Here is a 24580-nt window from a genome sequence, read left to right on the forward strand (position 1 = left end):
TCTTTATACATCACCTCAGTTTCTGTGGTGTTTCAGTTTACACAAAGATAACCATTATATTTGGTTAATAGTATTGTAGGTTGTAGGTAGGTAGTAGCTGGTAGGAACCCACACCCACTGACCTGGGAAGTATATTACCAGTACTCCTCGGGGAAGGGAGACTGTTACGATGGCTGCGTTAGTGAGCTAGCACTTTGGTGGTTGTCTATTTACACTCCTCTGACCCAGGTAGCTACCTTTTTCTGCCTCTCCCACATGTGGACTACTTGCATTCTGACCACAAACATACAATCTCTATTACACTTAACTCACACAGCTCATTCCTTGTAATTCTAGATTTTCCTGTGGTGAGCAGTGTGTGCTAGCCCTGCCTTTTGGCAAAATGATAGGAGCAAGACAGTTGTAGTAAGTAGGAGCATTTAGGCAGCAGCATTAGGTAGTAATTGTGGAAAGAAACATTAGTAGTAGCCTCTGCAAACATGCTAAAGCTGTCCTCTGCCAGATAAGGTGAGGCATAATGGCTAAGAACTAGCATTGGAGACTATTGCTGCAGCCACCACTTTAAGAGAATTCCAAGAAGGAACAAGTGTCAAAGATACATAAGGTCTGAAAAACTATCATACTGTATTTATTTATTAAATATTCACAATACAAATATTTTTTTATATTCACCTACTGTACAATCTTCAGTATAAACATATCTCTCTAACAACAGCTCAGCACATTCATTCTGTTCATAAATCAAACAATTTACATATTTTTAAATAATACTTACCATATCAATGTTATTATAGTATACAATGTGTTAGCATATCTCCAAATCAGAGGAAATTCTTCTAATGCTTTCCCCAAATCTATATATGAATTTCTTTTACAGTAGTAGTTTCTTGATTAATATTCCAGAAGCTTTAATGTATGTACGTGTGAGCTAAAATCCACGAAAAACTACATTATAAAAAGAAAAAGATGACCATAATAATAAAAGGACTGATAGGCTTTAATGTATATAGATTGAGGTACTAAAAATCATGAAAAATATTGATGGGCATGGAAGTAATCCAAACTAAAATTTAAGACAAGTTAAACAATAAAGCTCAGGGTATATCAGCAAGAAACTACTTACACAAAAGTTTTGAAGGGAGCTTGGTTCTTGAGTAAAGACAAAAAAACATAAAATCTGAAATAAAAGATACTCTAAACCATACAAAAGAACTAAAATTTTTATTACAATGCAAACTTCAATCTAACTGGGGTAAATATCCCTCCTTTATCTTTTACATATATTTCCTCTTTGTGCTGGGGACCATTTACACCAAAATTTAGCATACAAAATGGGCATAAATTTTCCACTACTTAAATATACATTGTTTTCATTAATATTAGCTAGTAAAAATTTGGTCAGAATATTATGTTTCTTACCATCACCTTTACCCAACCTATACTATTGAACTACTTTGCCAATTTTACATAATTTCATATCATCCCCTCTAGCATTCCATCTCTTTAAACTACATCCTACTTTGCATTCCTCACCCTCTCAAATCTGTAACTGACAAAATCTTAAAAGTTTTGAGTGCAATTATACATACATGAAAAACTAAAGATTTTGAAGTAAACTGGTTCTTAACTGCAAACTATAAAAATTGAGGGTCCATTACATTAAATTACTTCATTTACTTAAAATTATCAGAATATTATTGGCCTTACTTTTGTGCTCCAACTTTGTGTGGAATTATGAGAAGGCTAAGACTTGGGAATAGGGCACCGAAAGCAGTAAATGGCATTTAAAGAATATGATGGAATGATATATATATTTTCCTTATAGACCCACTAATAAAACCTAAGACTGATCTGAATACTTTCAGAATTCCTTCAAATTCAGTGCCCTGTTAAATGTTCAGCAGCATTATTATATCAACACATTACAGCACACCGACAAAGTGAAAATCAACAAAATGTATCACAAAATGTTTACAGAAAAATATACAACTACAAGTAAAATTGACTACGGTAACATTGGGCTACAGGTTGCAAATCTTGTAAGGAATCATATCTTCATGAAATAAAAATATCTATGTCTAGGTATGTATGTGACTTCTAAAGACATACCCACACAAAAATTTGTTGGAGGGGCCCAATGAAATAATGCAATTACATTTTGGGTTACTATATCATCTCCATTTCTTTAAATGCTTTACATGCAGACCATATAAACTGCAGATGAATACCAAATGGGTACTGCATATCGCACATCTGAGGTACTAGTGTAGTCATCTTCAAAACAGCACATAAGAACATAAAGTAATGCTTGTAAAAACCTACAGTTGAAAGAAAAATTTTCGATCTTCTGCATGGTACCAGTTTGTTTTCCATATGCTAACCCTGAAAGAAAAGCCAAAGTTTTCTAAATTCATTTGACAAAGACAACTGAGTTCATAATAGACATTATTTCGTATAGTGATGAGAGTCTTATATCAATGTGAAAAGGCAGGAGACAGTCAAAACAAAATCAAATCCCCTAGTTTTCCACGGTCATGTCTACTCCTGGGTATCTAAAACATGTCATTTCACCTAGGTTCATCAAACACACACTTAAACCAACCTATCTCTCCCCTTTGCTCCACCTTATAACTTTACTTTTATCTATATCAACACTCAGCTTCCTTTCACACACTCTCCCAAACCAACACACCAGCTTCTGCAATTTCTTACTCAAGTCTGCCAACAGGGCCATGTCACTGGCAAACAGCTACTGACTTATCTCCCTTCTCTCCAAGACCCTTACAGTTACTTCCCTCATAACTCTATCCATCAACAGATTAAACCATCCAGAGTGACATTATACTAACCAATGATAACCAACTAGCTGCCCTAGAGGGTTCTGAGTCAGGTCAGAGCAAAACATATAAAGCTATGACAGAAGGAGAGTGATAAAGAAGTTATTTCAACTCAAAGGAAAATTTCTTTCTGAAGAACTTGCATTATCCCAAAATACACATAGCTGTATGGGGTAAAGTAAAAGGAAGGAGGAGCAGTAATAATTAAAAAATACTCAAAGTCCCCAATTAGAGAAATCAAATGAAATGAAACTCACTTCAGGGGGAGCTTCAAAAACAGAAATAAATTTGCATACTCAAAATAACTTACATGAGAGAAGGGAGCACAATGCAGGAAGCCAATGAAGTCTTGAATCACACATGTAACACTCGAGGTGTGCTGTAAAAGAAAAACTAATATTCAAAAAAGAAAAGGTCTACCTTTCAGTTTTAACAAAAAAAAGGCATATGCAATTATAGAATGATCTTATGCCAAGCATTATGGTACTGCCACAGAATTAAAAAGGCTGAGTCATGGAAAAGTGTGAACTAGAGGAAGAGAATAACAGATATATGAGAACCACTAGGAGAATCATGAAGGAATACCTGTCCCAATGCTGATATATGGATATGAAACAAAAGATACATAAGTCAAGATCACCTAGAGCAAACCACTTCCTCTCTTACCTTACATAAAATATCTCTATTACTTATTTTCAACATTCCTCTCCAGGCACTTATCTCAAAGCTTTCTTGCCTTTTGATTCTAAGGTCCATGATTCTGTATCATAAAACTACTGTGTTCCTTATCAAGCTCAATACTACCCATTTCTTCAGCTTCAGATCAAGTTTACCTATGAGCAGCCTTCTCTCTGATTTGCCCAAAGCAACTTTAATCTCTACTTCTGTATTACAATCTCCACTGCAAGATGAAATTACTCATTGTTCTTTCCTTGCAATTCTGATTGCTTTCACTTTGGGCACATGTGCTCTCACTGTTAAAACACTTGCTCTCCTAACTAAACTATCCATCATTCACTGAAAACAAACTGTGCTATTGAGAATTGTCTTGCCATATACAAATATGACTACATTAACTTTCACTCCACTTTTGAGGTCTCTATATAAATAAAAGTAGGTAAATGGAAGCAGTCCTGCTGACTTTCCTACCCACCACTCTATGCTCTGATAATCCATAATTACTGTGAACTGTAACTGTCTGACCAAGATAATCTGCTGAATTTTCTACTTTTATTCAAAGTGTTTATCTTCTTTGATGTTCTTTCCACCACTCACTACCCTTTCTAATTTGCCCAACACCCACCTTATGCATGATGCATGCATCTCTTGCACATGTCAGCACTGTTTCCCTAAATACCTACCATTTCTCACCCACAACCCTTGCTCCATTCACTCCCACCTTTTGCCACTCCACACTTAATCTCTCCAGGTATTTCTTAACACGTCTTTTTTCTAAACTCACATACTCTCACCACTAAGTTCTCATCGACATTTCTTCCTCTTTTTCAAAAACCTCTACAAATCTTCACCCTTGCCTCCAAAAGACAGTGATTGGCCATTCTACCAGCTACCCCTCTCAGCACACTTACATCCAAAAGTCTCTCTTTCACATGCCTATCAATTAATGTATAAACCAGTAATGCCTGCTCACCATCTCTCTAGCTCACGTACGTATACTTGTATATGTCCCTCTTTTTAAACAAGGTATTCCCAATCATCAGTCTTTTTTCAGCACACAATCCCACAAGCTGCTCACTATTTCTATTCATAACACTAAATATCCCATTACTCCTTATTATACCCACAACTGCCACATTACTCACCTTCCCATCTAAATCACCTATCACTAATACCTATCTCTTGAATCATCGCTCATCAGCTCCCAAAATACCTACCTCTCATGATCTTTCTTCTCATGACCAGGGGCATAAGCCATTCACTTTCATTTTTACCCACGTCAACCTAGAAATTACTTCTTTACACTCTATCAAACACTCTCACAACTCCTGCTTCAGCAGTAGTTCTACTTCCTTACTTGTCCTCTCACCAACCCCTGACTTTACTCCCAAGACTTTTCCACACCATTCTTCCCCTTTAGCCTTGAGCTTTGTTTCACTCAGAGTCAGAACATCCAGGTTCCTTTCCTCAAACATACTATGGAGTGACATCCTCCAGAAAATCCAAAGTTTTCCCAAAATTACTAGATTAGTTTAGATTGGATTCCTTGCTTGTTAGCTATCTGCTGCAATCACTGATGTACTAGCCTGATATTTCTAGATCAATTGCATCACTGGAAATGGTGTCAAAGGAAAGCATAAATGTCAGAGCCTTCTAAACTGCTCATCTAATACAAAAGTAGCAGTTTTCAACTGGATGTGGGAACAGGAAATTTCTCTATGGCTATCCTAACTAAGGTAAACTAATGTTTTCATATCATAAGAAGAGAAGGACAATTATTGTTCAAATTGGTTTCATAAGACTTACCTCTTGCCCAATATCCAGTCAATGAGTGTGGATGATGTTCCTTGAGCCTCTCGAGCTGTGGAGGAAGTTAGATTAGAATAAAAGGCACAAACTTTCCTGTTCATATAAATCACTACAGATGGCACCCTTCACTGAATAATCTATTTTTCATACTTATTTCTTATCTTTCTCAATAACAAGGCAGCAACAAAAACAAACAGTGATTTCATCTGCTCTACCTCTCATGTACACACCTTTCTGTGGTTTCCCCTGACTGCTAAAAATGCCCTGGTTCAGCCCAATGACACGAAGCTGCACGTGTCATACTCTAATTCATTCTATCCCATGCATACCTATCACCTTCCCGAATGTTCAAGCCCTTATACCTCAAAGCCACTTTCACTCCATCTTTCCATCTCTTATTTTGTTTTCTCCTTCCCTTTGCTTTCTCCACTTCTGATACACATACCCTTTTAGTAGGTCTCTCTTTTTTCAGCCTTTTTTTTTATGTTGCAATCACCTCAGCACATTCTTGTCAGGTATATGAAACATACTTCAGTTACTATCACACTTCTCTCTCGATAAATGAGAGGCAGAACATAAGAAAACCTAAATATATAAGCAGTGCTCTACACTGAGATAAATAGCCCCTTCTACATCTGGCATAACTTCTCATATGAAAAATAAATGCAATATATATACAATCCTCCTTTTTTCAAAAAACAAATTTTACAATGTTTACTGAGTTGCCCTTCCAAAATAGAGCGGTGGGTACAATTAAGCACCAACATGTGTACAATACTGCAGGGATGAAGAGTGGAGTTTGAAAATTGAGTAGCATGAAATGTATGAGATCTAGAAAAAGACATAGGTAGAGATTGTACGTCTGCACAGTTGAATTTAATCAAATTACTGCTTTTTCATTCAGCAATGTTATAGAAGTCCAAATTACACAAACGCAATTTTTGTTTTTTGGGTGGTGAGTGTTATTTCCTACTTGCTTATGCATAAAAAGTAGAGAAAAAGGCTATCATTCTCTTTAAACTTAGCTTTTGTGACCAGGACAGTGATATTTTGAAATTTACCTATTTCCAATTGAACAACTGGCAAATGTGCATATTATCATTCACATAAAGTCAGAAAAACAACACATATGAATCAATATTAACGTGTATTTACACTAATGTTATACAACTGATCACAAAAGGTTTAGAAGAGAATAATTTTTCGAGATTTACAATTGTGCTGTAAATCACTTTCACGAATCAGACCCCAAATATAATCTATCATGTCCTTCTTATATGCTCCTTGGTAGTGGTGTTCAAAGACCAGTATATCCTGGTGGAAGCAATTGCCTTGCTCCTCCGGATAAGTTCCTATGTTCTTGAATTTATCAAGATGAGAGTCAAGGATATGGACTTTTGAGGGACATCTTGCAGCCCATTTAGCCATAATTCTTCACCACAGTCTTAACCAGCTCCATGTAGTTTTCAGCCTTGTAACTGCCCAAGAAGCCCCGATCCACTGCGAAAAAGCTGTACCAAGCTGCTTTCTCCTTCCTAGTGAGCTTCTTAGGGAATTCCTTGCACTCCAAGATTTTTATCTGTGGTCTGACGAAAGATCAGCTTTGACCTTTGCCTCAGACAGCTTTGGGGAGAAGTCTTGAAGGTACCTGAAGGCTGTAGACTCCTTACCTAGAGCTGTGACAAATTGTTTTACGTCATAATTTCATGTGCACCTTCCGGGGTCCATCAGTGGTTCCCACTTGACTTTGTTCACACAGAGAATTCGGTCCGCTGTGGCCACTCTAGCCTGTGGTAGTCTGCCACAGCGTCCCTGCTGTCCCAAAGGTAAAGATAGCAAGAAAGTCTCCAATGACCTCCCAGCTGTACTCATCATATTTCAAGGCATCTAGCAAGGTCCTGACACTGTTAGATTTTTCTTTGAGATGCACAAGTGAGCCAGGGGAAGAGATGGGCACTTGTTCCACTGCATACTTACACCTCTACCCTTCATGATTCAATCAAGGGACCCAGTGATTCTTCTACCTTGTACTGTTCTTTCCCTTATCTCTTCTTCAATATCACCATACTTACCTAAGAGAGCTCCCAAATACTTTAACTGAATCACCTCTTCCAGTCTTTCTCCCATTATATCTATTTATTTATATTTATTTATTTTGCTTTGTCGCTGTCTCCCGCGTTAGCGAGGTAGCGCAAGGAAACAGACGAAAGAATGGCCCAACCCGCCCACATACACATGTATATACATACATGTCCACACATGCACAATATACATACCTATACATCTCAATGTATACATATATATACACACACAGACATATACATATATACACATGTACGTAATTCATAGTCTGCCTTTATTTGTTCCCATCGCCACCTCGCCACACATGGAATAACAACCCCCTCCCCCCTCATGTGTGCGAGGTAGCGCTAGGAAAAATTATATCTATAACACAGTTTACTAAACCTTCTCTCACTCTACTGGGCTTTGCATAATCTATACTTTCACTCTGTTTCAGAGATATAGATAGATAAATACATAGATCTACCTTCAAACAACTATGCTTACACAAATCACAAAACATACTTAAAACTTTCTGTAACTCTTCTTGACTCTCAGCAAACAACACAGTATCATCCACAAACAGGTTTGTCACTAGCCACCATACCTCACTGCCATAATCCATCTCTGCACCCATTTTCCCTAGTTTTGCTTTAATTTCCCTTACCAATTCACCTATATATATATATATATATATATATATGGTTGTTTAATTTGTTTATGGATGGGGTTGTTAGGGAGGTGAATGCAAGAGTTTTGGAAAGAGGGGCAAGTATGAAGTCTGTTGGGGATGAGAGAGCTTGGGAAGTGAGTCAGTTGTTGTTCGCTGATGATACAGCGCTGGTGGCTGATTCATGTGAGAAACTGCAGAAGCTGGTGACTGAGTTTGGTAAGGTGTGTGAAAGAAGAAAGTTAAGAGTAAATGTGAATAAGAGCAAGGTTATTAGGTACAGTAGGGTTGAGGGTCAAGTCAATTGGGAGGTGAGTTTGAATGGAGAAAAACTGGAGGAAGTGAAGTGTTTTAGATATCTGGGAGTGGATCTGGCAGCGGATGGAACCATGGAAGCGGAAGTGGATCATAGGGTGGGGGAGGGGGCGAAAATTCTGGGAGCCTTGAAGAATGTGTGGAAGTCGAGAACATTATCTCAGAAAGCAAAAATGGGTATGTTTGAAGGAATAGTGGTTCCAACAATGTTGTATGGTTGCGAGGCGTGGGCTATGGATAGAGTTGTGCGCAGGAGGATGGATGTGCTGGAAATGAGATGTTTGAGGACAATGTGTGGTGTGAGGTGGTTTGATCGAGTAAGTAACGTAAGGGTAAGAGAGATGTGTGGAAATAAAAAGAGCGTGGTTGAGAGAGCAGAAGAGGGTGTTTTGAAATGGTTTGGGCACATGGAGAGAATGAGTGAGGAAAGATTGACCAAGAGGATATATGTGTCGGAGGTGGAGGGAACGAGGAGAAGAGGGAGACCAAATTGGAGGTGGAAAGATGGAGTGAAAAAGATTTTGTGTGATCGGGGCCCGAACATGCAGGAGGGTGAAAGGAGGGCAAGGAATAGAGTGAATTGGAGTGATGTGGTATACCGGGGTTGACGTGCTGTCAGTGGATTAAAGCGGGGCATGTGAAGCATCTGGGGTAAACCATGGAAAGCTGTGTAGGTATGTATATTTTGCGTGTGTGGACGTATGTATATACATGTGTATGGGGGTGGGTTGGGCCATTTCTTTCGTCTGTTTCCTTGCGCTACCTCGCAAACGCGGGAGACAGCGACAAAGCAAAAAAAAAAAAAAAAAAAAAAAAATATATATATATATATATATTTTTTTTTTATTATTATACTTTGTCGCTGTCTCCCGCGTTTGCGAGGTAGCGCAAGGAAACAGACGAAAGAAATGGCCCAACCCCCCCATACACATGTATATACATACGCCCACACACGCAAATATACATACCTACACAGCTTTCCATGGTTTACCCCAGACGCTTCACATGCCTTGATTCAATCCACTGACAGCACGTCAACCCCAGTATACCACATCGCTCCAATTCACTCTATTCCTTGCCCTCCTTTCACCCTCCTGCATGTTCAGGCCCCGATCACACAAAATCTTTTTCACTCCATCTTTCCACCTCCAATTTGGTCTCCCTCTTCTCCTTGTTCCCTCCACCTCATATATATATATATATATATATATATATATATATATATATATATATATATATATATATATATATATATTTTTTTTTTTTGCTTTGTCGCTGTCTCCCGCATTTGTGAGGTAGCGTAAGGAAACAGACGAAAGAAATGGCCCAACCCACCCCCATACACATGTATATACATACGTCCACACACGCAAATATACATACCTACACAGCTTTCCATGGTTTACCCCAGACGCTTCACATGCCTTGATTCAATCCACTGACAGCACGTCAACCCCGGTATATATATATATATATATATATATATATATATATATATATATATATATATATATATATATATATCTTTTCTTTCAAACTATTCGCCATCTCCCGCATTAGCGAGGTAGCGTTAAGAACAGAGGACTGGGCCTTTGAGGGAGTACCCTCACCTGGCCCAATTCTCTGTTCCTTCTTTTGGAAAAAAAAAAAAAAAAAAAAAAAAATATATATATATATATATATATATATATATATATATATATATATATATTTATCCCTGGGGATAGGGGATTAAGAATACATCCCACGTATTCCCTGCGTGTCGTAGAAGGCGACTAAAAGGGGAGGGAGCGGGGGGCTGGAAATCCTCCCCTCTCTCTTTTTTTTTTTTTAATTTTCCAAAAGAAGGAACAGAGGGGGCCAGGTGAGGATATTCCAAAAAAGGCCCAGTCCTCTGTTCTTAACGCTACCTCGCTATCGCGGGAAATGGCGAATAGTATGAAAAAAAAAAAAAAAAATATATATATATATATATATATATATATATATATATATATATATATATATATATATATATATATCTTTCTTTTACTATTCGCCATTTCCTACATTAGCAAGGTAGCATTAAGAACAGAGGACTGAGACTTTGAGGGAATATCCTCTCTTGGCCCCCTTCTCTGTTCCTTGTTTTAGGAAATCAAAAATGAGAGGGGAAGATTTCCAGCTGCAGCTCCCTCCCCTTTTAGTCGCCTTCTATGACACGCAAGGAGTACATGGGAAGTATTCTTTCTCCCCGATCCCCAGGGATAATATACATATATCTCCTTGCTTGCTATGGGCCCCTACACTTGCATCCTTTTCCTTCCATCCTTCATAACTGTAACTGTGAATGCAACAACTGGTGCTTCACCTTCTCCCATATTCATCAGTTCTTCAAATTAACTTTTCCAATTTCCTTTCACTCCTTTCTTTTGTTTCAGAAACTACACTTCCTTACTTCTTACATTTTCGTTTCCAATCTTACATCCACAGTTTAATTTCTTTGCTAAAAGAAAATTCATATTAATATCATGACAATCAGTGGCCAGAGATCTAGCTAATTCCTCTTATTTGCTGAAGAAAAGTCGAGAAATAACAAGCAACTGCATACGTTCTGTGTCTTTACATGTGAAAATCAGTTATCAAGTCCCATATCATTCATCATTACGGTGATACTGGAGAGGAACATAAATACACAGTGTCTTTTAAATACTTTTAACAAATAAAGGTGTCACATTTTAAAAGCAATGCTTCTTGGTGACCTCAAGCATTCAAATGTTAACATTTTCAAATATTGCTTTTACAAATATTGTTCACATTTCTTAATATAAGATAAAAAACTTCTAATAATGCCAAGTTAAAGGAACGAATGTCTGATCTTAAAACTTACAATGTACAACATGGTGAATTTAAGGAAATAAAATATCTTACTGAGTGTGTAATCAGCATGTCTAGTAGCTGTTGGAGTGGGAGGAGCCGTGTGTGGAGTAAACATGGGAGAAGAAGGAAGACCACCAATTGTTATTCGGCGTCCCATGCTGGTTGATGAACCCTGGAGACTTATAAGGGCTTTCTGTTCCAGAGAGTCATTTAGTTCTCTAAGTTCAGCTAATCTGGAAGAGGATGTATGGTTAAGACAGAGATATAAAGTTATGTAAAACAAAATCTGCATGAAGTACTAGTTTTCAGTACATATCCTCTTTGAAATGCAATGCAGTATGTCTATGCATAAAAAAGGAGCTTCTTTTCATCTCATAGGCTTGGGTAATGCTGGGGAATGGTGCATCTTGAATTCAGTTTTCTTTCTTTTCACAGTTGTAGAAATGGCTGTGGTGACTTCATAAAATACATGCAAAGGCTAGATTAGCTAACTTTAAACACATATGTTAGCTGAGATGGCATGGACAAGACTAATCAGGGCCATCTCACTAATGTTATATATTTTTTTTTTTTTTTTTTTTTTTTATACTTTGTCGCTGTCTCCCGCGTTTGCGAGGTAGCGCAAGGAAACAGACGAAAGAAATGGCCCAACCACCCCCCCCATACACATGTACATACACACGTCCACACACGCAAATATACATACCTACACAGCTTTCCATGGTTTACCCCAGACGCTTCACATGCCTTGATTCAATCCACTGACAGCACGTCAACCCCTGTATACCACATCGCTCCAATTCACTCTATTCCTTGCCCTCCTTTCACCCTCCTGCATGTTCAGGCCCCGATCACACAAAATCTTTTTCACTCCATCTTTCCACCTCCAATTTGGTCTCCCTCTTCTCCTCGTTCCCTCCACCTCCGACACATATATCCTCTTGGTCAATCTTTCCTCACTCATTCTCTCCATGTGCCCAAACCATTTCAAAACACCCTCTTCTGCTCTCTCAACCACGCTCTTTTTATTTCCACACATCTCTCTTACCCTTACGTTACTTACTCGATCAAACCACCTCACACCACACATTTTCCTCAAACATCTCATTTCCAGCACATCCATCCTCCTGCGCACAACTCTATCCATAGCCCACGCCTCGCAACCATACAACATTGTTGGAACCACTATTCCTTCAAACATACCCATTTTTGCTTTCCGAGATAATGTTCTCGACTTCCACACATTTTTCAAGGCTCCCAAAATTTTCGCCCCCTCCCCCACCCTATGATCCACTTCCGCTTCCATGGTTCCATCCGCTGACAGATCCACTCCCAGATATCTAAAACACTTCACTTCCTCCAGTTTTTCTCCATTCAAACTCACCTCCCAATTGACTTGACCCTCAACCCTACTGTACCTAATAACCTTGCTCTTATTCACATTTACTCTTAACTTTCTTCTTCCACACACTTTACCAAACTCAGTCACCAGCTTCTGCAGTTTCTCACATGAATCAGCCACCAGCGCTGTATCATCAGCGAACAACAACTGACTCACTTCCCAAGCTCTCTCATCCCCAACAGACTTCATACTTGCCCCTCTTTCCAGGACTCTTGCATTTACCTCCCTAACAACCCCATCCATAAACAAATTAAACAACCATGGAGACATCACACACCCCTGCCGCAAACCTACATTCACTGAGAACCAATCACTTTCCTCTCTTCCTACACGTACACATGCCTTACATCCTCGATAAAAACTTTTCACTGCTTCTAACAACTTGCCTCCCACACCATATATTCTTAATACCTTCCACAGAGCATCTCTATCAACTCTATCATATGCCTTCTCCAGATCCATAAATGCTACATACAAATCCATTTGCTTTTCTAAGTATTTCTCACATACATTCTTCAAAGCAAACACCTGATCCACACATCCTCTACCACTTCTGAAACCGCACTGCTCTTCCCCAATCTGATGCTCTGTACATGCCTTCACCCTCTCAATCAATACCCTCCCATATAATTTACCAGGAATACTCAACAAACTTATACCTCTGTAATTTGAGCACTCACTCTTATCCCCTTTGCCTTTGTACAATGGCACTATGCACGCATTCCGCCAATCCTCAGGCACCTCACCATGAGTCATACATACATTAAATAACCTTACCAACCAGTCAACAATACAGTCACCCCCTTTTTCAATAAATTCCACTGCAATACCATCCAAACCTGCTGCCTTGCCGGCTTTCATCTTCCGCAAATGTCTTGGGAAAATAGTCAGGGATTGGTGGGAGAACAAGAGTTATGGGAGTGTGTGTTAGTATAAGAAAGCAAATTCTAGATTGATGTGGGTTATATCTGGCTCACTATGCACCCAACACTAACCCTTCTGATACCCAGGCAGGTAGTACTGGAAATATACTATGGGTCGATAGCTGTTTACCAACTACTACCAGAATGAAAAAAGGTTAGATAGACAAATGAATGCTATCTTCTCCAAAAATGCCAGCCAGTCTCCCTCAAACTCATCTTATGCATTTTTCTGGAAATATATTTTTGAATCTATTCAAGTTATTCATCACATATGCAATGCTTGTATAATAAATTAAAGTAGACTATGTAACAAAGTTTCGATAACGAAACAAAATTTTCAGTATCCTCCATACATGTGTCAGTTACTCTTTCTCAACATTCGTGTTCTTTGTTTTTCCATGTTGGAGGCTACAGTCACAGACAAAAGTTCACAACAAGGCTGAGCATTAATTGAAATATAGTGAGGTTAATGAAAGGAAAAAGAAGAGACAAGGGAAAGTATTTATGAATTCTGGAGGAAGTGAAAACCTGTCTTTTAAAATACAATGGGTTACAGTTACTGGGAAAGACATGAGAATATGCTGGGTCACAGTTACTGGGAAAGACATGAGAATATGCTGGGTCAGTTACTGGGAAAGACATGAGAAGGTACAGGGTATTGTGTGGTCTAGCTAGTACACAAACAGCTAGCTCTCGTGTGCAAATACCAAAGTAATGCCAACAGAAGAGGGAAAGTGAACCAACACCGAGGTGCAGGGCAAGCAGGTCAAGTTTTGAAGATAGCCTGGTAGAGTTTGTAAGTCAGACTGCTTTCGACTCTGTCAAGCACAGATGCAGAACTAGAACCATTCCAGATGTGAGGACAGTATTCCATATAAGGACAGAACAATCCATTATATAAATGGAGCAAATGTTCTGAAGAAAAGAAATTTCAACATCTGAACAGCAGTCCCAGTTTCTTAGAGGCAGACTTAGGTATATCTGTAATGTTGGGTTTCCAAGAAAGAATGGATGTAACATTAATATCAAATATGCTTGCTGAGTCAAGAAGTGGACTTAAAGACCATCAAAGGAGCTGGATAGTTGTGAAGAATTTTTGATTGGGAGATGGGTATACACTTGGTCCTGGAGACATTAAACTTGACCAAATTTGGTCTACCCCATTGATATATCCTGTCCAAGTTTGAGTTTATTGGTGAAGTTGTGTTGAGATAAGATGTAGATCAGTAAGAAAAGGAGCAGAAATAAGGGATATGGAGGAATGTAGTGTTGAGTCATCAGCATATGAGTGCATTTGGTTATTTGTAGAAAAAACGAAATTGCTAGTAAGAAGAAAATGTGTAAGACAGGAGAGAATCTTGAAGGACACCACTATTGATGGAAAAAGAGAGAGAGAGAGGCTGATCCATCAACAACCACAGAGATGCATCAGCCAAAGAGGAAGCTGGATGTGAGGGAGAAAAGTTAAGGGAGTAAAGCCAAAGCTTTGAGATGAGATCCCGATGCAAAACCCTGTCAAAAGCTTTGGATACGTCAAGAGCAACTACTCAGGATTCCCCAAAATCTTTATGGAATAACGAACTGATATCAGTCAGATGGGAAAAAATATCACCAGAGGATCTCGACTTACAGAGGCCACATTGGTGATTAGAGAGAAGACTGAAATTCAATATGTCTGAAGATATGGGAGATGAGGAGGGATTCAAAGACTTTTACAGTGTAATGCTTCTGAAAAAGTAAAGAATAGTATCAGCCCTTGGTGGTTTCAAAGGCCTGTCAATGAGGGCCATGTCCCTGGGTTAACTCGAGCCAAGCTTCTAAGTGCTGGCTGGCCAGGCCTGTCATAACTGTGGCTCTTTGTCCTAAATGAAGTTGGTTCCCATTTACCTACCACCTAAGGAAGGATGAACAACTGGGTGAGCTGAGTGCTGTTTTTCTGCACTGAGGACTGTTTTGTAGTCAGCAAAAACCTAACTGCAATACAATCAAGGGGCCTCTAATATTTCTAAATACATCTATTCTAATCATTACCATTGCTGTGCCTGTGTATGAATTAAAAATAGACTGTGTACCCAATCTAAACAAAGAGAAACAAATAAATACTATCTGATATGAATTCATACCTTACTGGGAGCTATTAGATTAGTCAACTATGTCCACCTCCACTCCTCACTCAGCAGGAGAACAAGTGAACATAAACACAAAAATTTTTAAACAATTTTCTGAATATTTTTCCATACTTCTAAAATGCTGATGTATCATGTCAAAAAGGTAAAAAATTAACAACTTATGAATAACAACATGAAGATGGCCATTACAGCTAATACCATTATGTTAAGTTTATGAGAACCAGTCCTCTATCTTTTTCGTCCCAACTCATTATCACGTAACCCTTTGGACAGATTAGACCAGACTCTAACTATTTTGTGAGTTTTGTCTCTAATACTCCAGCAATACCAAGAAGGCCTTCCCTGAGGGTTGACAAACACTGATTAACACAGTAACTGGTCTAGAAAATCTGTTTCCAAAACCCTCTGAAAAGCCTTAAAGGAAAGAGATTTGCAATTAAGCAAGGACTGTAGCAATCCTAACTAATCTTCCTTTCAGGGAAAGCACAGCTACTGCATACATTTTTGCTTAGTTATCTGAATGCAGAAGCATTTATTTACTTCCAGTAACTTAAGAGTATGATGGCAAAATTCCTGACCCTTCCTATATGATCTTGCTCACTGAACACTCCTGAAGAGTGGGAGAGGTTTCACAAAGACAAGATGCATCACTGAAAATTATCGATGACAATGAAGTGCATGGTTCTATATTATCTTTCTTGTGTGATATGAAAGATAAATGAATACTTTTCAACACTAAAACAAGAAAATGAAAAACCGGCTAACACTACTTCCTTCAACTGTTAGTGTGTGACTGTCTTGTAAACAAAGAGGAGACAAATGAAGATAGTACTTACCTGATAGTTTTCTCAATTGTTTCCTTCTATATTTCGATGATTATTAAGAGTAAATGTGAATAAGAGCAAGGTTATTAGGTACAGTAGGGTTGAGGGTCAAGTCAATTGGGAGGTGAGTTTGAATGGAGAAAAACTGGAGGAAGTGAAGTGTTTTAGATATCTGGGAGTGGATCTGGCAGCGGATGGAACCATGGAAGCGGAAGTGGATCATAGGGTGGGGGAGGGGGCGAAAATTTTGGGAGCCTTGAAAAATGTGTGGAAGTCGAGAACATTATCTCGGAAAGCAAAAATGGGTATGTTTGAAGGAATAGTGGTTCCAACAATGTTGTATGGTTGCGAGGCGTGGGCTATGGATAGAGTTGTGCGCAGGAGGATGGATGTGCTGGAAATTAGATGTTTGAGGACAATGTGTGGTGTGAGGTGGTTTGATCGAGTAAGTAACGTAAGGGTAAGAGAGATGTGTGGAAATAAAAAGAGCGTGGTTGAGAGAGCAGAAGAGGGTGTTTTGAAATGGTTTGGGCACATGGAGAGAATGAGTGAGGAAAGATTGACCAAGAGGATATATGTGTCGGAGGTGGAGGGAACGAGGAGAAGAGGGAGACCAAATTGGAGGTGGAAAGATGGAGTGAAAAAGATTTTGTGTGATCGGGGCCTGAACATGCAGGAGGGTGAAAGGAGGGCAAGGAATAGAGTGAATTGGAGCGATGTGGTATACAGGGGTTGACGTGCTGTCAGTGGATTGAATCAAGGCATGTGAAGCGTCTGGGGTAAACCATGGAAAGCTGTGTAGGTATGTATATTTGCGTGTGTGGACGTGTGTATGTACATGTGTATGGGGGGGGGGTTGGGCCATTTCTTTCGTCTGTTTCCTTGCGCTACCTCGCAAACGCGGGAGACAGCGACAAAGTATAAAAAAAAAAAAAAAAAAAAAAAAAAAAAAAATTAATTACTAATTGAAAGAAGACAAATTTCTTCAAACAGATTTCTGATAAGAGAGCCCATCATCTTTTTAACATTATGATACCATTCTACTCAAATCATAGGAAATATTTTGGTAGTCTCCCAAAAGCTACTTTTAACATCTAATTTAATCTATCCCTGAAATGTAGAATACCCACAAAGAATACAGTGAATCACCTACATTTTCTGTTTAAATGCAGTAGCCACATGTATTTTCTCCATACAAACATCATCCATCTACATTTGTAAATACCTTCAACCTTTCTCAAAACCTCCTTCAACCTTATTTAAGTTACCTTTAATTCAACCAGAGAGCAAAGTTCTTCTCAAAATGCAGAAAAAGGATCCAATTTCTGCCATAATTCACTGTATAAGTTACAGCCAAGTTTATCAATCTGCTTCTTTTGCTAAAAGCTACATAAATAAAATAAGAAAAGTATAATAATGCTTACTTTTGATCCAAGGATGGCTCAGGGGAAACTGGGGCAGGTAACTGGTGGCTCAAACTCAATTCACGACTGAGTTCTTGTGTTTGCCTCAAAGCAGCACTTAATTTGAGCTGCAAGGCATCTCTCTCCTCAAGAAGCTGTAAATCAGAGAAAAATGAGAATTTGAATTTGGACTTTAGAAGGTAGAATTTGCAATTCGGTTCTTTAACCCTGCAAGGCATCTCTCTCCTCAAGAAGCTGTAAATCAGAGAAAAATGAGAATTTGGACTTTGGAAAATAGAATTTGCAGTTCGGTTCTTCAACCCTGTTGTGTACAACTGATCTTTTTTGGCCTCCTCCCCAGCATACAAATAACAGGGAAATATTTTTTCCTTATTTATGAAAAGATGTTCAATTGGGAGGTGAGTTTGAATGGAGAAAAACTGGAGGAAGTGAAGTGTTTTAGATATCTGGGAGTGGATCTGGCAGCGGATGGAACCATGGAAGCGGAAGTGGATCATAGGGTGGGGGAGGGGGCGAAAATTCTGGGGGCCTTGAAGAATGTGTGGAAGTCGAGAACATTATCTCGGAAAGCAAAAATGGGTATGTTTGAAGGAATAGTGGTTCCAACAATGTTGTATGGCTGCGAGGCGTGGGCTATGGATAGAGTTGTGCGCAGGAGGATGGATGTGCTGGAAATGAGATGTTTGAGGACAATGTGTGGTGTGAGGTGGTTTGATCGAGTGAGTAACGTAAGGGTAAGAGAGATGTGTGGAAATAAAAAGAGCGTGGTTGAGAGAGCAGAAGAGGGTGTTTTGAAGTGGTTTGGGCACATGCAGAGGATGAGTGAGGAAAGATTGACCAAGAGGATATATGTGTCGGAGGTGGAGGAAGCAAGGAGAAGAGGGAGACCAAATTGGAGGTGGAAAGATGGAGTGAAAAAGATTTTGTGTGATCGGGGCCTGAACATGCAGGAGGGTGAAAGGAGGGCAAGGAATAGAGTGAATTGGAGCGATGTGGTATACCGGGGTTGACGTGCTGTCAGTGGATTGAATCAAGGCATGTGAAGCGTCTGGGATAAACCATGGAAAGCTGTGTAGGTATGTATATTTGCGTGTGTGGACGTATGTATATACATGTGTATGAGGGGGGGTTGGGCCATTTCTTTCGTCTGTTTCCTTGCGCTACCTCGCAAACGCGGGAGACAGCGACAAAGTATTAAAAAAAAAAAAAAAAAAAAAAAAAAAAAAAAAAATGTTCAAGAAATACCAAAACCATTATCTTTTCTTATGAGTTCAGACTGATGCACAAAAAACTATCACAACCACAATTTTTTCTTAAGAATCAGGAATGAAGCATTCCAAGTTTAAGAATAAAGGGGGCAGAAGCAGGGGACTGGAAACCCTCCTATTCTTGTATTACAATTTCTAAGAGATGGAACAGAAAAAGGAGCTAGGCAGAGAGCACCAAAACCTCCTCAAAGGTGCAGGCTGAGGTGTGAGTATCTAAATGTATGTGGATATAACCAAGCTGAGAAATAAAGGAGAAATAGGTTGTATGTCTGACAAAAGAAACCTGGATGATGTGGCTCTAAGTGACACAAAGCTTAAGGGTAAAGGGGAAGAATGGCTTGAAAATGTCTGGAGTAAAGTCAGGGGTTGATGAGAAGGCAAGCACTAAGGTAGGAGTAGCACTATTCCTGAAGCAGGAGTTGCGGGTGTGTGTAAAAGAGTGTAAGGAAGTGAATTCTACATCAATGTGGGTAAAAATGAAAGTGGATGGCAAGAGAAGGGTGATCATTAGAGTATATAAACCTGGTCATGAGAAGAAAAATCATGAGAGGCCAGTGTTTTGGGAGCAGCTGAGTGAGTGTGTCAACAGTTCTGGTACAAGAGGCTAGATATCAATGATGGGCGATTTGAAAGTGAGAGTGAGTAATGTGGCAGTTGAGGGTTTAATTGAGGTTTATGTGGCATTCAGTATCATGAACGAAAATGTGGAGTTGTAAGCTGAAAAAGGACTCATGACTGGGAAACCCTGATCTAAAAATGGTAGCATACATATGTATGTGAGTTGGGGAGATAGTTAGCAGGCATTTTTGGATTACATATTACTTGATAGGCATGAGAAACAGACTTTTGGATGTAAAAGTACTGAGAGGGGCAACTGGTAGGATGTCTCATTACTATCTTGTGAAGGTGAGGGTGAAGATTTGTAGAGATTTTAGGAAAAGAGGAAACACTATTAGTGAGAAGAGAGTGGTGAGATCTACTAGGAGGGATTCAGTGTAGAATGGCAAAGGGTGAGAGTACATGAAGCAAAAGAAATGGATGAGGAATGGGAGGTGTATTTAGGGAATCTTTGTAGGCATGTGTGAAAGCTGTCTGTGGCATGTGAAGGACAGACAGGCAGATCAAATAGGGTAGTGAGTGGGAGGATGAAGAAGTAAAGTTGGTGGTGAAAGAGAAAAGAGAGGCATTTGGGCAGTGCTTATAAAGGAGTGCAAATAATTGGGAGGTGCCTAAAAGTAAAACTGTGTTTGATGATAAGAGTGGCAGATGAAGGGTGTTTAGGTTGGGGGGGTTATGCAAAATAAGAGAGTCATATAGTGTGGTCAACTGAAGAGAGAAGAGGTGGTGAAAGCCTTAAGAAAGATGAAATGTGGCAAGGGAGTTGGAATGGATGGTACTGCAACTAGATTTATTGAGAAAAGGGCTGACTGTGCTGCTGATTGGTTAGTTAGGATTTTCAAAATATGTATGAATTACGGTGAAGTGCCTACAGACTCGCAGAATGCATGTACAGTGCCACTGTATAAACACAATAGGAATAAGAATGTGCATTCCAATTATGTTGGTATAAGTTTGTTGAGTTTACTTGAGTTGTATGAGAGGGCACTGAATGAGAGGGTAAAGGCATGCTAAACAGCATCAGATTTGGTAAGAGCAGTGTAGTTTCAGAAATGGTAGAGGATGTGTGGATCAGGTATTTACTTTAAGTAATGTATATAGGAAATGGGGAACGAGGAGAAGTGGGAGACCAAATTGGAGGAGGAAAGATGGAGTGAAAAAGATTTTGAGTGATCGGGGCCTGAACAAGCCAGAGGGTGAAAGGCGTGCAAGGAATAGAGTGAACTGGAACGATGTAGTATACTTGGGTCAACGTGATGTCAATGGATTGAACCAGGGCACGTGAAGCGTCTGGGGTAAACCATGGAAAGTTCTGTGGGGCCTGGATGTGGAAAGGGAGCTGTGGTTTCGGTGCATTATTACATGACAGCTAGAGACTGAGTGTGAACGAATGGGGCCTTTGTTGTCTTTTCCTAGCACTACCTCGTACACATGAGGGGGGAGGGGGTTGTTATTCCATGTGTGGTGGGGTGGCGATGGGAATAAATATGGGCAGACAGTATGAATTATGTACATGTGTATATATGTATATGTCTGTGTGTGTATATATATGTGTACATTGAGATGTATAGGCATGTATATTTGCGTGTGTGGACGTGTATGTATATACATGTGTATGTGGGTGGGTTGGGCCATTCTTTCGTCTGTCTCCTTGCGCTACCTCGCTAACGCGGGAGACAGCAACAAAGCAAAATAAATAAATATATATGAATATAAATATAGGAAATGGATGGATTTGTACGTGGCATTTATGAACTGGAGAAAACCTATGATAAGGCTGATAGAGATGCCTTGTGGAAGGTCTTAAGAATATGCAGTGTGGGAGGAAAGTTGCTACTAGCAGTGAAAAGTTTTCATTAAGGGTGTAAGGCATGTATAAGAGCAGGAATAGAGGAAAGTGAAAGATTCCAAGTGAAGGCTGGTTTGCAGCAAGCATCTGTGATGTCCCCATGGTTATTTAATTTGTTTTTGGATGGGGTGGTGAGGGAGATAAATGTAAGCTTCTTGGATGGAAGGGTAAGTATGTAGCCTGTAGGGGATAAGAGTGCCTGGGAAGTGAGTCAGATGTTGTTTGCTGATGATAAAGCACTGGTGGGGGATTCAAGTCACAATGGCAGAAGCTGGTGACTGAGTTTGGAAGAGTGAAAGGAAAAAGCTGAGAGCAAATATGAATAAAAGAAAGCAAGGTTATTAGGTTTAACAGGAAGGTGGGACAGGTCAAATGGGGTGAGTTTGAATAGAAAAAAATTGGAGGAATATGTGTTTTACATACCTGGAAGTGGACATGGCAGCAAATGGAACCATGGAAGTGGAAATGAGTCATAGGGTGGGTTAGGGGGCAAAGGTTCTGAGAGTGCAGAAGAATGTGTGGAGAGATCATTATCTGAGAGGGCAATATTGGGTATGATTGAAGGTACAGTAGATACATCAATACTATAAGGATGCAAGACATGAGCTAAAGATAAGGCTGTGTGGAGGAGGATAGATGCATTGGAAGTGAAATGCTTGAGGACAACATGTGGTATGAGGTAGTTTGGTCGTCTGAGTAATGAAAGGGTAAGAGAATGTGAGACAAAAAAAAAGCTTAGTTGACAGAGCTGAAGAGGGTGTGCTGATATGGTTTAAACATTTGGAGAGAATGTATAAGAAAAAGCTGACAAAGAAGATATATGTGTCAAAAGCGGAGTGAATAAGGAAAAAGGAGTAACCAAATTGGAGATGACAGGAAGGGGTGATTGGGTCCTGAACATGCAGGAGGGTAAAACACATACATGGGACAGAGTGAACTGGAACAACCTGGTATAAAGGGGGTTGATGTGCCATCGATGACTGAACCAGGGCATGTGAAGTGTTCAGGGTAAATCATGGAAAGGTCTGTGGGGCCTGGTTGTGGATAGGGTGTTATGGTGTTGGCGCAATACACATGACAGCTAAAGAATGGATGTGAGCGGATACGGTCTTTCTTCCTCTATTCCTGGTACTGGTTCCCTAATGCAGGGAATGGCGATCCAGTATGAAAAAAAAAGTTTAGGAAAAAGTTATCATCTACTGGTCTAGCCAATACTAAAAAAAGATAACATTGGTATGGGAGTGAGTACTAACTGTGATGTTAGGGCTATGGATATGGTGAATCCCAAGAAAAGGAAGTAACCACCAGCTGTCATTATCAGCAGGCTACTAAGGCCTCCAAGCAGCTTCAATGACACCTTTTGTTTGGATTGCCATACATGGCCAGCCAAAAGAGCCTACAGTATGGACAGACTTATTTTGAGGTAAGAAAACATGCCACATAGATCAAGAACAATAAACCCCTACTGTGCTTCCTTGACAGAGGACAAAATTGATGAAAAGACTAGCTGTAAATGATATACTTAACTCTGTAAAATATAAATTCTGCTTTAAATCAGTCATCAGCATATAGTTAGATGGTAACAGTTCATTTGACAAATGATCTTGCTGAATTATATATTACTCTTTCCATTTTCCCGTAAGTCAACTAAACTATCAGCCTATATCTCTGATACCCATTTCCCCTGGGAACTCCCATCAACTTGGTGGCTAAGGCAAAGAGTCTCCACTTATCCCTATCCTTACATGCCTCCTTATACAACTCTCTGTGCACAAAGGACTAAGCAGAATCTGTTATATACCTTTGTAATCTCTAGGGACAGCTGCTGACATCGAAGCTCTCGGAGATGGAGTGACGCTAAGGCAGCTTCTAGCTCAGTGCCCATTGGTGCTGGCGAAGTGAAGACAGTATCACCACCATCTTCATTTGCTCTTGCAAGCTTGGCCAGTGATGCTTCTGCTGTCTCAACCTTAAAACCATTTACATGAATAAGAATTCATTAATCCAAGAAAAAATTACTAAATGCAATATCACAACTTAAAAAGAAAAAATCTGGAGATTTGGAACATCATGCTTTTTTCCTATTTTGTTAAGAAATGTCTCAATCAAAAGCCTGTAACAGTTTGAAATATATTCCTATACTATCCTAAGAAAGGCATTCTTTCTTCAGACCAAGTATTTCCAATCACCAATCTTTTTTTCAGCACAAAACAAGCTGTTAACCATTCTTATTTACACTGATTACTTCAAACCCCCCACCGTAAGACTCAATCTCTTGCATCAAAACTGGTAAAACACTCACTCAGTCCCTCCCAAAAGAGCTATCTCTTTTCTTCACTCGCCTTGCAAACAAGTAAGCAGTAACAGTCACTCAACTTTCATAATCTAGATATATTCTCACCAATATTAGTCTTGAATTCACTTCTTTAGCACTCCTTAACACATCCCCACAACTCTTACTCCACCATAATTGCCACTCCTTCCTTCATTTTTGCCCTAACACTTGCTCTAGACTTGAACCTCAAGTATTCCCAAAACATTTTATCCCCTTGACCTTAAGATTTGTTTAATTTAGTGCCAAAATACCTAGGTTCCTCTCCACAAACAAGAGACCATGACAGATCTTTATGCCAACAGGCTCAAATGCTGTCAGTGATTTTCAAAGCTATTTCATTACCTCTATTTGGGTATTACCACACAACTCATTAGTCCAAAACAATGTATGAGCAAAAAGATAAGAGCATAAGTACTTTCACTTTACAATTAAGCATTTATAAGTAATCAGTAAAAGTTAAAACTACTTAACCTTCTGTGTCCTAAAATTCAAGTTTACACCAACCTAGGCCTACACAAATATTGATGTAAGCTGTACTCTGCCATCAGTACTTTTACTACCCTTGAAAACTTGAATTAC

The 24580-nt window shown here is 39.3% G+C and overlaps 1 protein-coding gene across 3 annotated transcripts in view; it reads right to left on the reverse strand.

Annotated features, from left to right (window-relative positions):
- Positions 1 to 620: 620 nt before the first annotated feature.
- Positions 621 to 24580, reverse strand: part of LOC139749933 (uncharacterized) — a 49272-nt gene continuing 25312 nt past the window's right edge. For all 3 annotated transcript variants that reach the window (XM_071664361.1, XM_071664359.1, XM_071664360.1), the window contains 6 exons: positions 23468 to 23635; positions 17932 to 18065; positions 11281 to 11462; positions 5322 to 5376; positions 3148 to 3216; positions 621 to 2382 (listed from right to left, as the gene is read on the reverse strand). In XM_071664361.1, coding sequence (XP_071520462.1) covers positions 3192 to 3216; positions 5322 to 5376; positions 11281 to 11462; positions 17932 to 18065; positions 23468 to 23635 — 564 coding nt within the window. In that variant the 3' untranslated portion in view covers positions 621 to 2382; positions 3148 to 3191. The remainder of the gene's footprint in view (positions 2383 to 3147; positions 3217 to 5321; positions 5377 to 11280; positions 11463 to 17931; positions 18066 to 23467; positions 23636 to 24580) is intronic.

The sequence above is a fragment of the Panulirus ornatus genome, chromosome 8 (genome assembly GCF_036320965.1).
Source record: "Panulirus ornatus isolate Po-2019 chromosome 8, ASM3632096v1, whole genome shotgun sequence".
Taxonomy (NCBI): Eukaryota; Metazoa; Arthropoda; class Malacostraca; order Decapoda; family Palinuridae; genus Panulirus; species Panulirus ornatus.